Source organism: Perissodus microlepis, chromosome 9, assembly GCF_051167445.1.
Source record: "Perissodus microlepis isolate ML-2025 ecotype Zambia chromosome 9, ASM5116744v1, whole genome shotgun sequence".
Lineage (NCBI taxonomy): Eukaryota > Metazoa > Chordata > Actinopteri > Cichliformes > Cichlidae > Perissodus > Perissodus microlepis.
Genome location: NC_140469.1, coordinates 23,915,336 through 23,933,865, shown reverse-complemented (window position 1 = coordinate 23,933,865; position 18,530 = coordinate 23,915,336). Strand labels below are relative to the sequence as shown.

Below are 18,530 nucleotides of genomic sequence, written 5' to 3'. Positions count from 1 at the left end.
GACATAAGTCTCTTTAATCTTGCATCAGGAAGGCATCCAGCATAAACGTGTGCCAAATCAAAACATGTAGATCTATCCACTGTGGCAACCCGTTGTGAATAAAGTGGATAGGCTGTGGAGACTCCAGCCTTCATATGACCTTGAATCGGATAAGAGTCTAAGAAAATAGATGTTGTGTGATTTTTTTCATTCAATAAAAAAAACCTTTGGAAAGAACAAATAAGTTGATTCCAACAATTCTGAAATGTAAATCTTGTCCTGACATTGTAAAAAGCAATCTTTAGATCTCTGACAGTTTTTCACAGGAAAATGTCCAAAAAGCTCCTTCTTTCTTCTCCTGTCAGTCATTTCACAGATTCTCAGATTTATTTGGATGAGGACCAGTAAACTTAGCTTCTTAAATTAAAATAAAACAAGCTAACATATGCTGTTTGCAAATTGATCAGTCACATATGCTGCTCAAAGAAATTAAGGTACCACACGATTATCACAGTATAACACAAAGTGAATCAGGTACTCTTCAGGGAACTCAATCTGTCCATTTAGGAAGCATACATTTTTGGAGCAAATGAAAGTGACAGAGAGGCAACAACAAGGCAACGCCAAAAAAGGGAAAGGTTTTGCAGGTGGTGGCCACAGACCAGCTCTCTCCTTATCCTGCCTCACTGATTTTCCTCTAGTTTTGCTTTTTGCCAGCGTCCTAATCGCTGGAGCGGTAACTGCAGTCTATTCAGGTTACACAGATAGTCCAGCTCGTCAAGCCATCACAAAAATATTTGCTTTATGTCCACGGACAGTGTCATATAACATTGTGTTGCAGGTAGGATGTGGACCCAGAATACAGGACACTGGAGACAGTGCATGAACACAGCTTTAATGCTGAAGATTTTTCAAAAATGCACAAATACAAAAAGGGCTGGAACCAGGAACAAAAACAATAGGAGTCTAGGGGAAACCACAGAACAAGGGTGCACACAGCCTAGAGGCAGAGAACAAGGGAAGACTCAGACAATAAATACACACCAGCTAATGAGGGAAGAGGAAATAGGTGGGAGCACAACTTGAAGTAATCACAGAAGACAAGACAAGGGAAGCAGAACCAAATATACAGCACGAGAGACTGGAGACCATCAAAATAAAAGAGGAAACAACTAACACTGAGGCAAAACTGACACAGAGAGACAAACGATAAACAAACACGGAGACACGACTAAACAAGGGAGGCAAGAATACACAGGAACTCAAGGAAAGAAATATGAACCAAACTGAAACAGAACTAGATATGAACCAAAACATGAGGTAACTGTGACATGCTACTGTGCAAAACTGAAATGGCCGACCAAACCACAGAACTCAAAACCCTGAGTCTAAGAGTTTAGAGGATATCAGGAGATGGGGTGTTACATGAGGAGAGCTGGACAGGGCCATCAAGCCAGCAGCAGCATCACTATCTGCTCCAGTGTGTGAGGAAAAACAGGAGCACTGCCAGAGCCCTACAAAGTGACCTCAAACAGGCCGCTCGTGTGCATGTTTCTGACTAAACTATCAGATAATGAGTCTGAGGATTTGAGAATACTTCTGGCTACCAAAGGAAAGCCAGACAGATTGATATCCCTGGAGTTTAACTAACTTATTATACTGTAATAATCAGCTGTTTTATTTATGTATGTATTTGTGCAGTGTAATATGTAGAATAAATTATATATGTCAAAGGGGAAATTTATTGCAGAAAGTCCTTGTTACTTTTACATTCATTGGTACTTTTTTATTTGTGGTACTTTTACTTATATAGCATTGTAAAAGCTGAATTTATGACATCCATATGGGCTAATTTTCACAGAACAGACCACAAAAAACACTTTCATCGAAATGACCAACATTTTATTGATCCATCCTCATCTTTCAAGAGAGCATATAGAATGATTACATAAATAAATACTGTTTTTTTAATTAACCATAATTTATAGATCGAACATTAAACAATCTTTACTCAACGACAGTCTGTCCAAAAAAAAAAAAAAAAAACTGAACTAGAATTAGAGACTATCTTCCAAGACACTTAGTTTGCGCTCTATAAATAGAGATCTACTGTATGTAAAGATTTCAAACACAAAAACAGGAAAAAGAATACTGTTTTCATCTATAACAAAGACATGCTACTACAACCAACCACGGGCAGCAGCAGAGAAAGAGCATTCAGTCTATGTGCTTATTATTGTGTGTATTTGTGTGTGTGTTTATATGCATTTATGATTGCTTTCATAGTTTTGTGCATTGACTTTGAGTATTAAGTCTTTTGGCAACAGCATAGCCTACAAATAACAAACTAATATATTTTTATTAGATTCATATTTCAGTTCCTATGCAAATATGGCCTCATATTCTCTATGCGACATGCAGGATACAGAGAGCCAAATGGTCTCCATGGAAAAATCCACCCTTAGAAACTTTTGCATTCTTTTAAGTACTATAAATCTGCGATGTTCAGAAAATCTTTCTGTGCTAAAAACGTCTCTTTGCTTTTTTTGTTTTGGTTTAAATATTTTTGGAGGCTTTTGGGGTGAAACAGAGTAACTTTCCAGAATTCATACACCTGTATTACTAGGAGTGTGGATGCCATATAAGGCACTGAAAACCAAATGAAAATAACGTCCATGTCTGGAAGTAGCAGTTGCCTAAAAACTAGATAGAAATGTTCTTTTATTTAAACTTACATTTGTGCAAATTCAAAAATCTACAATAAGATTTGGGTAGATCTATAAAATTTCATATATCAATGATATTATGGCTTAGAGAATTGCAGTGTACTTTTTGTAAATTTTATGTATATAATGCGTCATGTATTAAAAAATGTAAAAAAAAAAAAGTATTGTGCTGAAAAAATATCAACAAAATTTGACACAAGGCTAGGCTATACTTGTGTAATACCACTTTGTACCACAAGATGATGCAGTGAGTCAATGTGACCTTCATTTAACGAGGCAACACCAAACACCAAAATTATTAAGACTGTGTGACACAAACTTGTGAAATGAACTTCATTGGGATTTTATTGTCTTTGAAATGGTTGCTTCAAGGATGGGGAACTAATCTGCAACCATTTGCATTAGGTTTCTGTACTCAAACCAACCTTAGTGAGTAAAGACGGAAACAAAATAACAATAAGATGGAGTCAGTCCGTTGAATGGTGTGAAGTTGGCAAATATATTAGATCTGTGATAATATGGTCGAGGGTATTGCACGCTCAAGTTTCGTAACTACTTACAATCAGCCTCTGACAGAAAAAAAACCTTCAAAACACTTACCAGGCACCCACCAAATTTTCCTAGCTGCACAGTGGTTGTTAATCTATCTTTACTCTAGTGTGACTGAGCCAATACAAAGGTGGCCTACAAAAGGCAAAATATTTCCACATGTCCAATGGAAAAATGTCCCCTTGTGTTGATGAAAGCTTCACTTAAGGTAATATCAAAGAGGTAAATCTGAAGTAAAAGCTTTTATCTGGTATTATGTACAAATACACTGCATAAGAAAAACCAAAACTCTAGTGCTGGAGACAGCATGTTTCTATGGCTTTCATCCATCAGTTCACTGTATTGTTTCAATATTGATAGCTCTTAAAAATTTTGAGGCGATTTCTTCAATTTTGGCACCTGAACTCAAGGATAAACTGATTGGATTTTAGTGCTCAAGGGTCGAAACACACTTTTGTCAATAACCTGACAAAATTTCATATATCCAAAATGTTAAATTAATGTTAAGACAGACATGGAAGCAACTTGACTGGGTAATGGAGGGAGTAATCCTAATTTGACTTGCCCAAATTGTGGAAGATATGAAAACTTGGGTTTATTTACATGAAAAGAAAATCATAGCAAACAGAACCTGTGGGCTGAATCTGTCAATCATTGGTGAATTTCTTGCATCAGTTCTTCCCATAATCACTGATGTCAATGGTTCAAACTATGGGTCCAGTAATTTTGTGTTGACTGGTGCCATTTTTAGGTAGGAAACCAGTTCTAGATAGGGAGCTGGCAACTGCACATAGGTGGAACAGAACTGTACTTCTTTTAATATACTATATATAAACATTCATATCTGCAAAAGCTAAAAAGAATATTCATCAGTGAGAAGCTCTCTCAGATTTAGGAAGCTTCATCTATAGTTAGACCAAGTTTCTAATTTTCAGTGCAATAATAATTATAATGCAAGACAAAACCTTTGTTTTACCATCATTGCAAGAAATGTTAAGTAAAGCCATGTAACATTATATTTTCCTCTTTCTGTGGATGGCACCTAGTATTTGTTTACATGTCATTAAAATGCAGCTTTCAATATGTATACAACGTAAACGAAACATTAGACATTTCTAGTAGCTGTTTTTGTTTTGCAATTAATAAAAGTATCGTTAAAAGACCCTATTTTATTTACTATTGTGTAAAAATTTTAAAAGAAACTTGAAAACTCCCTTGATCATTGCAAGCTTTTATTCTCAAAGCAACAAGAATAACTGTTGTTCTCTATTTATGCCTGTATACGTCTGTACAACAGATTTAACTGGATGTAGTGTTCTATTTTTCCAAATGTAAAAACCACACTGCTTTAATGTGCATATGCGAAGTTATAAAGCAGTAAATGGCGGTTTGTGAAAGGCATACTGTGTTTTTGGAGTGTGAACTGAAGTTCAATAATAAAGCAATAGCAGATAATGGGCTCCTAACTACACCATGTGATGCCTGATGCATTGCTAGAAAAGCATTTGAGGGTGGATTTTTCCTTCAAATGGGTCCTATTCCAGGAGGAGTGTGCATGCTTCAGGTCCAGCCCAGCACAGTACACGAATCTACCAAACCAGCACAAACAAAAGTCTCTAAAACTAGATAGAAACTGAGACTAGTGTTTTGTTTTGTTTTTTTAAAAAAAGACCTTTGCTTATTGTTGTCTACTGTAGCACTCACTGTACAGTAAATATCATCATAGACATCAAGTATAAGGCTTGAAAGAATACAACGTATGTGGCTATTAGAGCGTCTATGAGACACTGTGCAGTCACAGTATGAAAATGGCACAACAAGCAAGATGGAGAAAGATACAACTCTGTAATCCCACTGGATGAGAAGTCTGTATGAAGATGATGAAGATCCTTCTTTATATGGTTTTCCATGGAGAGTATTTTAGGTACGCAGCACAAAAGCTAACATATAATACTCAAGAATCAGTGTCAGTGTCCACCCTCGAGCCATCTGGAGTGGCATGACCAATCAGATCGAAGACTGATGTGACACGAGGGTCTCCGCAAAAACACGTCATGTTGCACACGGCGGCTGCTCAAAGCGCATCTCTACTTTCGCCTCTCGACTCAGTTCGTCACTAAGATTTCTCCGATCGCAGCTCTGATGCCTCAAAGCATCAACTGCGATTTGTTCAACTCAATCCAAAATCAGCTGATGAGAGCAATTTAAGCGTGTGTGTTGCTTTTGCTTTTCGCGTCAGACGTGCGTCTCAATGTAGGAGTGCGTGTGAGAGAGCGACGGGGTGAGGGGCGGGCCAGGATCTGATTCGGCGGCCGAGTTCGGCTCCTGAGTGAACAGCTCCTGATAGGCTCTCTTCCACTCCTGGAACTCTGCCGACGACAGCTGGGGTTTGGCCAGCAGCCTGTCAATCAGCGCTAGTTCCCCCTCCCTGTCCTATGGGGGATGCAGAAACAGAGGAGGGGCGGGTCACTTTTCAAAATATCGCTCTTCTTTAAGACGCAGACACACGGAAAGCAAGACACACACTTAATGGGGATACACTAAGATTTGGGGAGATTTGACATGTGATCACCTTGCATAGAACACTTAAAAAACAACCGTTTTCATCCGTCATTGTTCTACTGAATATATTCACTAGCTTCCATGTGTATTCACAATGAATGCATGGGCTACTATAAAGTAATTCAGTGTATATAATTTGGTAAATTTCAGTATTGCATTTTGAAACACCTTTAAATTACTACTTAGTTCATCATTCAGCACATTATCTACTATTAACTAATCCACTCGTAGGACATTTATTAAAAACCTATTTAAATTAATATTTAATATTCTTGGGCAGTATGCAGTATATTAAGGCACTAAATACACTATTGTTAATATATACTGATGCAGTAATGCATTTTAATTACACATTAGTAATAACTTTTGCATGATGATTACCACAAAAACTCATAAAATATTCTGTTAAAATATACTTTTATAGAAGAACGATGTGAGCATGTCAAAGCGTTGATGTTACTCTGAGTTAGGACTAAAGGAAGCATCAAAATAAACACAGCTACCAATAGCAAAAGTACGAATTGTGAATAAAAAAATACTATACTGTTCAACTTCAGCTAGAATAGCCTAGTGTTTGATATTATCATTAGATACTGCTTGATAACTGATATGACTATATCATGAATTACTATGATTAAAATGATCATTTTTAAGATGATTATTACTATCATTAGCAGTAACAGTAGTAGTAAGAGTCAAAATATAATACTTGGCTAAATGTAGTTTCCAAGTGTTGTAACAGACCCACTTTTGCTGCTATTTTAAGAAGTAAAAACGTCTTATTGAGAGAAAAAAAAAAGATTGTAAGCATTTATAAAAATGTATTATTTATTTTATTTATATTAACAACCTATTAAATTCATATTTAAAACTGGGTTTGTTTTTTCTTTTTGTTTTCTAATACATCAGAAAACTAAAAATGTTTGACTGTTTGACAAGTTACATTCTTCAGATGCTAAAAAGTGAAATAATGTTTTTTAACTTTGAATTAACTTTTTTTTAAAGCAATGATCTAATTGTGTGATTCTAATTGTAGATGTCTAATATTTGTATTAGCCCCTTTAAAAACTAGTTCCTCTTTGTTTGATAAAAGTTAAACACATTCACTGGATCTTTCTTTCTTTATAACTTATCTAAGCGTCTTTGTTCAAGTGACAGTTAATGAATTTGAAATGCATCAGCAGTTACAAACATTTTTGTAACAGCACTGTCAACTTTCTTTTCTAAATTACATGGGAAATCATTGTTAATAAATTGTGTATAATTGAAAGGCAACGATGATATGTTGCTATATGACAGCGTTATCGTGATGGTGAAATATACATTGCTTCAGTTAATGTTCAGTCAGTAGTAGATTATTTTTAATTTAGTTAGCACTTCATAATCTTCGACTTTGTGCTGAAGCTGTTATTAAACACAACACACAAATCTCTTCTCTTGTTATTCCTTCTGCCATCACATTCTCATTCGAATGTATCATGTTGTTTTGGTCCAATTTTAATGCGCAGAAACACACAAAGAAAATATGAAATCCTTTGTTGTTTCCACAGCAACCACTGCAGATATGTTGATGCTGCCTGAACGCACAAATCCAACCTGATCCCTTGTAAATAGCAATTAAAGTGTAGCCTCTACTAGGGTCACTGTGGTGTCTTCTCAAGATTATTTGTGAAACTTTTCATCCATGCTCCCCCCAAAGCTTGGTATATACCTTTAAAAGACGCGAGACAAGCAAACAAACACATAAGCTTCCCCACCCAACCAGACAACAAAAAAAACCCTGATGTACCTGCAAGCGATAAAGCCTCCATACCCTCACTTGCCATCCCGCCCCCATACACGGAGGAAGCAACAAAGAAACAAACTCTAGAGACATAAAAAAACAGCAAAAGAGCCACCCAGCCTGGGAGCATCACTGCTGCTCAGACAGCATGAAGCAACAGACGGCTGCTTGACATCTGAGGACTCTGAGGAGACACACTGTGACAGATAACGCCACTAAAACTAACAAGACAGACATCTTCCAGCACATGAGCGGTGTTTATGTGTGCATCACAGTCAGAAATTATCATAAATATACAATTATGAAATAAATCCTCATGGAGGGAGCCATTCTTCTGTCTTATCATAGTTTTAACAAATGTTTTATTTTTGAACAGATGAGAATAAGTGTTTCTATTTTACAAGCAGCACGTTTTGCCTTGAGGTCAATAGCCTTTGCACAATTTCTGAAGTAAACCATTATTTCAAGAAATCTTACAGTTCAAAAGGTTTGTGAAGAAGGAATGGGGAGGAGGCAGTTTCTGATAAGATTTTAGAGGAGTATGACCTGTAAGATTAATAATATGAGGTGAAATACAGTGTTGCATTTCACAAAAATTGAATTCTATGGAAGGAAAATAAAGTTCAACAAAACTGACCTTTTGCTAAGCTCCAGACTCAAAAGTGTCTGTTCCTATATGCCTTTATTGTTTGTGTGAGTACCTACTGGCAGCAACTTCTCTTACTTACATTTTGTTGTTTTTAGTAAGAAAACATCTGTTCCCGAGAGCAATTCTCTGTTAACCATCGTGTTGTGTCCTAGTCAAACGTTTCACAGATTTCACAGAAGAGCTGAAAATAAAGCCAATGCAGAAATGCCTCAAAGCTGCAGCTTCTCAAAAGGCCCTTTGAGGCCGCCTCCAATACTGATTCAATCTCCATAGATTCTCAAAATATCCAAATTTACAGCACAAATAAAGATGTTTGGAAAAATGGATTTTGTGTTTTTAGCATGCAAACTGTATCCTTGTTTAAACTCGATTAAAGGTTAAACTTATGGATCATTAAGGGTGTGGCCGCTTTGAGTTTAAGGTTATGAGTCTCTACTGAAAGACACTGTAAGGAGTCGTCTGTACACCTGTTTTGGCAGATATAGTTTGTTTTGAGGCTGTTCACCAAAATTAACATCTCATTGGGTAACAGTTGCATACCGAGCCAGCAAACACAGATGACAGGATTTCTATACAATTTTGCTTTTAACTTCTGTCGTAAAATACTTTTTTTTATGGCATTACTTTTCTCTAGCAAATATTTTATCTAGAGAAGGGGTCTCGAACTCCAGTCCTCGAGGGCTGGTATCCTGAAACTTTTCCATGTTTCTCTTTTCCAACACACCTGAATAAAATTAGTAGGTCACTAGCAAGAGTATAGAACTTGACTGCATGTTGAAGTGGCAAACACTAATCCTACTCAAGTAAATTTAAGTCAATGTTAAGTGTTTGGAAAAATTTACTCCTAAAAGTACTTTTATTGCACCATGTTCATTCACTCATGAGCTGCTGTAACATGAATCAAATGGCTGAATTGCCACCTAAGTTCTATCCGGTTGTTAAGTGATGACGTGGCGAATCCTACTTCCGGGCCTAAAGTAGTCTGCGTTTAATATGGCTTTTGTGTTGTTAACATGTTTAATGTTATGTATTTTCTTCTATTTAATCTCAAAAAGCTCCTAAAACAGTCAGTGATCACTGTTGACCTCCCTCGGCTTTTATTACCGCTAATCATTTATTTAAGCTCAGTTTTTAAAACCTTAGGATGTACCTACAGCCCAGCCCATGCAACAGTATATGAATGACTAACCTCGTATTGTGGATGGATTATCTCAGTTGTTCTCCTGGCTGAAGTTTGGTCCTTTTACAGCATCCTGCCATGCGATTACATTTGTTCCTGACCACCGAGAACACTCACGTTAACTTTTATCGAGTGGAAAAAAAGTTAGCTTGTTTATATTATGCTAACATAGCTGTGTCGCTAGCAGTCACGTAGCACATCATTATATACCAGCTAGCCAAACTTCAGTAAGCCTACAAACATCACTGCTGTTTAGTTTTCTGTCTTCATTTATGTTGGAAGTGATAACAGAGCTGTACGTTTTAATTTGTTTCCAAAACCCCGCAGTCAGGACATGCTATATTGTATTTAGATAGAAGCTAGCGAGCTAACTTCCTGCTAACTTCTAACTCCGTTAAATGTCATAAATTCCGTTTTCATGGATGCCTGGATGTTAAACTCAATTGTTACACCTGGTAGAGCAGAACGCTGATCATTTTACTAAAGATGAAAGACTTTAGACAGTTTTTCAACTCTCAGTAATGCCATAGTGATCATTTGATATAAGGACCTGCAGCGGAGTTTAGGCCCAGACACGGCTAGTGACGTCAGACTTAACGACCGGATAGAGTCTTGCTAATGACCTACTAATTGTGTTCAGGTGTGTTGCAACTGGGACACATGGAAAGGACACCGGCCCTCGAGGACTGGAGTTCGAGACCAGTATCCCACACACATACTGTCAGTATCAGCAGGACACTGCAGTAGCAATTCATTTTGTATAAGTGAAAATAAATGCACCACAAACATCAAAAACAACTTTAACTGAAATGTTAGTTTTTTTTATTTCTTCAAATGTGGTAAACGTCTTGCTTATAAAATGTTTGTACGCTGGTTTGTTTTTTATAGTATTTCAAATGGCCAGAAATGCATCACACAAACCCGGTGTCTACATCTGTACAAACATCGACAAGAGTTTGGGTGAGAGGTTAGGGAAAGGTCAGTCGTCTCGTCAGAAATTAAAATCCTCCTGTGCCTCTGTAAGTGTGCATCTGTTTGGCGTGCCCCCGTGCTCGTCTTGCGCATGTGTCTATATGAATGAGAGTGAGGACCAACCTTCAACGTGGAGGTCAGTATGCGGAGGCGGTGCAGGCGCTCGTTGAGATGAGGGTCAGCGGCCCTTCGGAGAAATGACTGCCTGAACTCTGACTGACCTTTGGACTCCGACCCCCGACCCAGAGGACAGACCCCACCCTGCTCGCACGCACGAAACAGGTCGCCCAGCGAGGCACCTTCACTGCCACCTTCAGAGCAGTCAGAGGGGAAACAGAGACCCGCACATTTAATGTTGAGTTGAACTCTTTGCTTCACATCTGTTACAGGATTAGAAGCTAAAAGGCCGGGAGCGCCTTAAGTTATATCTCAGATCAACCACTGGAGGACAGCAGCACACCTCGACACATGTACGACATTGTGTAATGATTTGTATTAGTCACAGCAGGATTATTAACGAGGAGAAAATCCTGTCAGCCTCAGGGACGCCCTCATCACTTTGGCAGTTTTATTTCCTTGCTCACATTATAATTGATTGTTCAATCCATTCCCTAACAAATGCAACATATATCATGCTATTACATAAATCAGTCTTATTTACTCTTGCAGTCCTTTCTTTTCATATGCTGCTTGCCTCACCTTGGCAACAGGAGCACCATGGTGTCATTAGCCTCATTAGATCAATGTATGACTGCAGTGTGTCATACATTCTGCTTCAAGCTGATGATGATTTAAATGGATATGTCTGTGCCTGAGAGCAGTTTTTATATGTGGCACATGTGCTGACATCTTCACCTTAAAAAGAAATTTCCTTTTTCCCCCTCCCCCTCAGTCTCTAGTGGCTGTCATTCACAGCGAGACACATTTTTGCGCTCTGCTGTTACCCAAAAAATGCATCACTGAGAGCAGCACCAGCTTCTTCTACTGAATTAATCCCCAACATAAAATATTTTGTCCTTCAGTGAAATCGAGAAGGTCAAACATGCAATTTTTTTTTTCCAGATTTGATCATTCCAGCTCGTTGTGTCAGTGGCTACAACTAGCTCAGAATTAGCTGTCATTGTATGAAACACCCGAGCCCCCGTTATTACGGAGCAATATTAAGTACTTGGAAGTATTTTCCCTCATTAGGCTCTTGCAGTGAAAATAGCGTGCAGCACATAGCAATTCAACAAATGTCATGAAAACCAGACTGTATATAAAAGCTAGACATAGTCATTGTGGCATCACCCATTGGTTTTGGACTACAGAAAACCTCAATCTTGGTGTTTTTGCTCCCACAAGTTACTGAATTTGAAAGCCCTAAGTTATAAGCTAAGGGTAGTGAGCATGTGTAGCAATCTGCATCCAAAAACCACACAGGTACAAAGCATAGACATGGATACTGGTGCTTAGAAACCGATAATTGGTGCTTAGTAACAGACTGATAAAATACTAGAATTTCACTTAGAATGAACTGTAACTCGCAGCAGGCCATATCATTTTTGGCATTTAATTCAATTAAATGGCTCTAAAAGGTTAAAATGCAGCTTTGGGCCAGCCTCAAGTGGTCAAGAGAGGAACTGCAGTTCTGCAGTGGGGAATTTTGCATTGGCTTTAGTTTTCATCCACAGACGTGGCTGCTTGCAGTCTCATAGCAACATAATGAAATTCTATTGTTAAAAGAGGTTTTCAAAGTTTGAATTGTGAGGCTTTTTGCTTGCTTTCAAACAAAGCAGCAACCTCACTAATGGCCCTTAAAGAGGACAATGCAGCTTGGGAACGGCTGGTTTAAACCATTTGTGCAATCCTTTAGGAGAGCTCATTATTCTCCCCTATATAACATTTCATATGTTTCTCTGTTATTTGAATTTATTTTTTTCTAATGCAACACTGCTTGTCTGGTAGCTAGTTTTAACTGTTAAATTGCATCAATGTTCAGATGTTGTGGCTGGTTCATAGTCTGACTTAAAGTATTTTCGCTTTATTTTTATTGCCTAAAATCTCTGTGTACTGTATAATGAATGCTGCTTTTGTCTTTACTGTAGTGTTGATTTGGTGTTAAAACATAGTGAATAAAAATAATGCTTCCGGATTAGCTTTAAGCTCTCTGTGCCCTTGTAAGCATTTCACACCAAAAGCCTGATCCAGCATGAACTCACCGTTGTGTGTTTGCTGTTCTTCTTTTGCAGGCGGTGCGAGGAGCGTGTGGAGGTTGCTGTCTCGTGGCAGTGTGAAGCTGCGGGGTTTCCCTCCCTGGGTTGCCATAGGAATCAGCCTCTGCATTGCCATGGGCAACGGGACATTCCTCGGAGCAGGAAGAGTGTAAACGGCTCCGGCCATCATTGAGCCACCACCTGGCTCAGCAAAGACGGCGTCCTCTGCAACGAAAAGAAAAGAAAATTGATTTGCTGTTATTTGAGTCATGAATGCAACATGACTCATTTCTTTAAAAGAACACTCTGTTCAATACAGTAACATTTATTTTAAATATGTTCTGACTGAATCAGAGACACATTGCTATTCCAGCTTTAAAGCCACTGTCCACATTGGAGCATCAGAAAGAACACTTAACACATACATTACTATTAAACACAAGATCATATATAAAACACACAAGCTTCAAGCTGCATCAGCAGCTGCACAAAATATTTGACAAATATCATTGCAGGCAGGGGTCAAAGTTGATTTTAATGAGGGGGAGCTGAAGCTGATGATCACAGATGATAGCAGACAGTTTTCATGGGGGCGCTTTCTTGAGCAGAGAGTAGTTCCTGTCAAAACACTAGAAATTCTGCTCTGTGTGTGTGGACCTTTCAAAATTTTAATGGCACACTTTCTGGAGAAGCTTTCTTGTTCTTGGTATTAATAAAATAACAATCTAAGATATCGCAAATAAAAAAAACACTTTTTTTTTGCAGTTCTGTTACTTTTAGTGAAGCAACCATTTTGTTAAATTTGATGGGGTAAAAGTACAAAGGTATAATATACAGTATATATAAGTATATATAATAAGTCTATATTTCTATATAAGACACTGCTATACAACACCATATTGTACAGAATTAATTATTCATTAATTAATTCACTCATTTATTTTATAGCTCAGGAAAAAAATGGCATTCCTGGTACAGGTAGATACAGTATTGAAGATGGACATAACTAACATGATGTCATCATGTTATCATGATGTCATCCACTGGTTTCTACAGGCTTGTTTTGAAGCCTCAAGATGAGCATTTCCACTGTTGTCATCTTGTTTTTAAAACAAATGTGATAGGAAGGGGCGTGCCTTACTGTGAAATTGATTGCTCATTGACTCTATCCACAACTATCGCCATCTTTTGGCCTTGAGATAAAATGCAGGCTTAAGGCACTTTCACACTGGTTTAATTTTTCCAAGCAAATGCTACGTCTATGTTTTATAATGTCAGTGCATGGAATAAGAGTTTGCATGACAGAAAACAGAAGGTGGAGACATAAAAGTTGAAGCTGTACTTTCTGTTGGCCGAAACACAGTCACACCATTTAACCTACATGTACCTCAGACATTCCCCTCTTGAAAGAGCTGGACTGCCATAGATGTTTACTGTATACTAAATAAGAACAATAAAGAACTGGTTGTTATCAAGCGAGCTAGCTAAATATGAGACACTTTGATTTAGATTTAATAACTAATGAAAAACAAACTTTACACTTTATAATTAAATGACACTAATCCATTTTTTTTTAGATTTCTTTTTGCCATCTTGGAAAGAATATGGTTTTTCACCTATATTGCAACAAACCACTATGGGGGAAAGATCTGGGAAACTATCATGTTGTCATTTTTATACTTTCTGTTGTCTATATTAGCTGAACATGTTGGTGTGCAGAAACACATTGGGTTTTCATTCTTTCTGTAGAACATAATCACAGCTTAAACAGAAGTCACTAACACTGATGTGTATGAATTCAAGCAACTGAATTGGAATTTGGGCACTACCAAGTGGTCCAGTTTGAAGGTAGTGCAGTCCAGCCTCGGTCAATGGCGTCTCAATCAGGTCCTGCCAAGAGCGCCTCTGCGACGATGAAGAGCGGCCCGGGGACCCTGTCTCACTACTGCCCCCAGCAGGACTGGAGCGGTACTACAGAAAACAACAGATAAACAAATTATTCAGTAGACTTACCAGATGCAATCAAAGCATGTGGTCCCATATGAAGACAGCTCCTATATTACAAATTGTAGTTTATTGTTGGTAAAAAATGTATTTCTCTAAACATAATATTCTAATTAGGAAACAGTCATCTGTTGCACTATATTCATCATCTTCTAGAGTCTGAACTCTGGAACAAAATCTATTCGAAATAATTTATACGGTAATTAAAATCAAGAGTCCCACACTATAGTTAGTAATAGTATACCACCATCAGTAGGCTGAACCATTGATATACATCCAAAGCTGGGTGGATCCACGCTTTACTTGTTCTTTTAACATCAGAATGTCACAGCAGAACTATGTAATGGCTGTGTGGAAAAATCTCAGTGGATCAGTACTTTCTGAAATATTGAGACCAGCCTGTCAATAACTATCCCACATTCAAAGTCACTTCTTACCCATTCTGATGTTCTTTTTAAACTTCAGAAGGCCTTCTTTCCCATGTCTGCATGCTTAAACGAACTGAGTTAATGCCATGTGATTATCTAACTATGTATCAGCGTTAAATAGCAGTTGAATAGATGAATGTAGTAAAGTGGCTGGTGAGTGTAAATTCAGACTAAAAAGCACATTCATGCTCCGAAGTCGAAAGAACAATTTCCGAACTGTCGAAATGAGACCATTAATCTCAGGTAATATTAAACATTGTCACACACCTCTACAGGATCACATCTGTACTGTATGTCGCTGCTGTTGCTGCCCCCTGCTTTTCTGCCACTGTGTGTGGTGCCTCCCCCAAGAGGACCAGGGTGGTACTGCGGTTCTGCAGCTGCAGCAGGGGGCTCGCCACAAAGGAAGTCCTCTTGGGATGAGCGAGAGCGAGACGTCTCTGTGGAAGACAGCCGAGTGGTCCGACCTCCTTCCAAGTAGGCGCTCATCTGATAGAGAAAAAGGAAGGGAGACAATGTGGCAGACATCAAATGATCGCCTTGTCTCATTCAACCATAATGACACACTTTAAAGAAAGGATTTCATCAGCATGCCTGCCGGATTGAGTAAGTGTGTGATATGGTAGGTGAGAGACAAGAAGACAAAGCAGAGGGGTGTTTGAGTGACTCTATTATTATCTTAAAACTTAGCAGCCTGTGTTTAGTAATTTCAATTACATGGACAAGGTGCTGTTGGTGTTTCCTTTCTTTTACCCTATGATTAAAAAAACATACCCCAGGACAGAGATGCATGATGTACAGCAACCCATTTCAACTTCAAATATAGCAACATTTATGTTTAATATAGCCTCAGCACTATCTGTACTTATTGCTTTATTGGGAATAATTCCAACTGTTACAGTGGACTAGGAAGCACAAGGCCTCAATTTAGCCTCCGAGTACAATATCTACTTTGTGAGAGATGCAATACAGTTTACTGTGTGTGTGTGTGTGTGTGAGTGACTCACTGATGGAGGCCGTGGGTAGGTGTCATATGGAGGTGGGGGACTGTCCTGTTTGGGGCTGGAGGCAGCGTCATCCTCATGTTCACTTTCACTCCAGTAATCTACAGGAAACCCACCCACATACTGTCAGATCCATCCATACACATACATCTTGTGTATTTGTAGTATCATGCACATTTTACATATTAGCTTAGAGTGTTGTTTCTTAATGGGAACCAATTACACTTTTCCTTATTTTCTGTCATTTATTAAACTGATGGATGCTCATATTAAACATGATTGAAGTGATGAATAATCAGTAGTCAGTGTACATCGTAAAAAAAAAATCCTAAAAAAACCCAGTAATATTCCGGCAGCTGGGGGCAAAAATAATACCATAAAATAACAGAAAATAACTTTCTCATGAAAATACGGTTATTTTCAGTAATGACAATACAGTTTGTTGCCCTAAATTTAAATGGGATTTTGCCTTTTTCAAGTCCTTTTAAACATTAAATTAGGAACATTTTAACGTGATTAAACAATGAAATTACCTATAAACAAGGTCAATTAATGCGGCAATATGAATAATAATACTTAAATGTACAGAAATATACAGTTAACAGTTGGTTTAAATAATAATGGATTGCATTCATATAGCGCTTTTTGAGACCCTCAAAGCGCTTTACAATTCCACTTTATAATTCCACTTTATAATTCCCCTCTGGCCATCACCAGTAGGTGGTAGGTGAAGTGTCTTGCCCAAGGACACAACAACCGAGAGTGTCCGAGCCGGGGCTCGAACCTGCAACCTTGATGTAAAAAAACGTTTATAAGAATCATTTTATATATTTTTCCATAGCATTACATTTGAATTTAACAATTCAATCTTTCAAATAACAGACAAATATTTGTGAAATTATGATACATTTGTGAAAGTATTTTAACAATCTAAATATGCATATGTACAGACAAATATATTTAAAAAACAAGAAAATTATGTTTTATTACATTTACAGTGATTTTACGTTAATTTACATTTGGAATGTAAAATCACAGTCTATTTATGTAAATTTAATGATATTCTAGAAGAACAGTACAAAACTGTAAAATACACAGTAAAATACTTTTATATGACAATTTATTTATTTTTTTACAATGTATGTAGATATTAGAAAAAGTTCAGCCCTGTTTGAGATTTTGTTGTTGTTGTTTTTCCTTCTCTTGGCTCTATATGATGACACTATAGTTATTTCTAACATGGCCACATCAGGTACATTGCTCTGGCTCTGAGCAAATTAGCGCAATCAACCTGCTGTTCAAACCTTCTGTTTGCTAGTGGAAGCCTCTTAGTGATTCTGTTGGGTTTTTACTTTGCAAAATAATGTGGTTAAGATTATTGATGGGAACTGGTGCTATACGAATACAAATTCCTTTGAATCAAATCAAAAGGGAGGGCAGCCTCATGGTAGAAGAGCTAGGATAATCTGAAGAGCTGCATAAAATAAAGTAAATGGATTAATATAGTATTTATTATTTAGTATTTATTTGTACTAAGTATTCCACCATTTTCTTTCCATTTATCCACCTGTCTATTGATTTACCTTCCATTCAGCCATCAGAATACCATGAGAGATAGAAAACATGCCCCAAGTACATGTATCAGGTTAACATCTTATCAGGCATTTTGTGCCACAGTTCCCAGATGGTCCCAGAGTTTTGAGTTGGAGGTTGAATTCTTGTTTGTCCCACATAGCAAAATTGGTATGGCTCGGATCTGGCCCACACAATGTGCTTACACATGACCCACATACCGCAAAGAATGACGGCCCTTTGGTGGCCCAGATCTGGTTTGCCAGAGGTGGCCCACACATGGGCCAGCACAAGGCCAGCTGCAGACACACTGGTGGTCCTGTGCTGGCCCAGAACAGTTTCAGCTCTGGCAACAGATGTCAGCCTAATGCGTACGTTAATCAAACCATGCAATAACAACATGTGCCGGAACATAATAGTGCAAAAATAACATGACAAAATTCCATTCAGACAGTGAATGGACTGATTCTTACGTAGCACTTTTCTACTCTCCTGGATTACTCAAAGTGCTTTATACAACATGCCACATTCACCCAATCTCTCTAAACTGAGTACTTCCTAACTACATTCATACATATTCACAGGCTTGACATACAGACTGGAGGAGCCAGGAATCGAACTACTAACCCTCTGATCAGAAGGTGACCTGCTCTACCTCCTGAGCTACAGCCACCCGGCAGTAAACATGACTAAACCCTCACTAGGTTTTGGATGAAGTGTACACTCACAAACCTGTCAAACCTGCATTTGAAACATTGGCTACCACTAGCGGTATAGTATTGCAACATGGCATTTGGGTCCTCTAACTAAAATAGGAAAATGGGAACATAAATAGTGCCATCATTGCCAGACCTGGCCCACATCTGGTTGACATACACCCTGCCATGACACCAGTCAGTCAGAAGTGCCAGCTTGACACCAGATCCG

At 38.1% G+C, this 18,530-nt stretch overlaps 1 protein-coding gene across 4 annotated transcripts in view; it reads right to left on the bottom strand.

Moving 5' to 3' along the window:
* The window catches only part of cnksr2a (connector enhancer of kinase suppressor of Ras 2a), a 118,006-nt gene that overhangs the window by 22,623 nt on the left and 76,853 nt on the right, over positions 1–18,530 (bottom strand). Inside the window, exons 19-24 of one of the 4 annotated variants that reach the window (XM_084939752.1) lie at positions 16,035–16,132; positions 15,295–15,516; positions 14,425–14,566; positions 12,602–12,820; positions 10,524–10,711; positions 1,860–5,687 (exon numbers count right to left, since the gene is read on the bottom strand). In XM_084939752.1, coding sequence (XP_084795878.1) covers positions 5,490–5,687; positions 10,524–10,711; positions 12,602–12,820; positions 14,425–14,566; positions 15,295–15,516; positions 16,035–16,132 — 1,067 coding nt within the window. In that variant the 3' untranslated portion in view covers positions 1,860–5,489. Of the gene's footprint in view, positions 1–1,859; positions 5,688–10,523; positions 10,712–12,601; positions 12,821–14,424; positions 14,567–15,294; positions 15,517–16,034; positions 16,133–18,530 lie in introns of those variants that run through there. The other 3 variants (XM_084939753.1, XM_084939755.1, XM_084939754.1) reach the window with 3 other exon arrangements.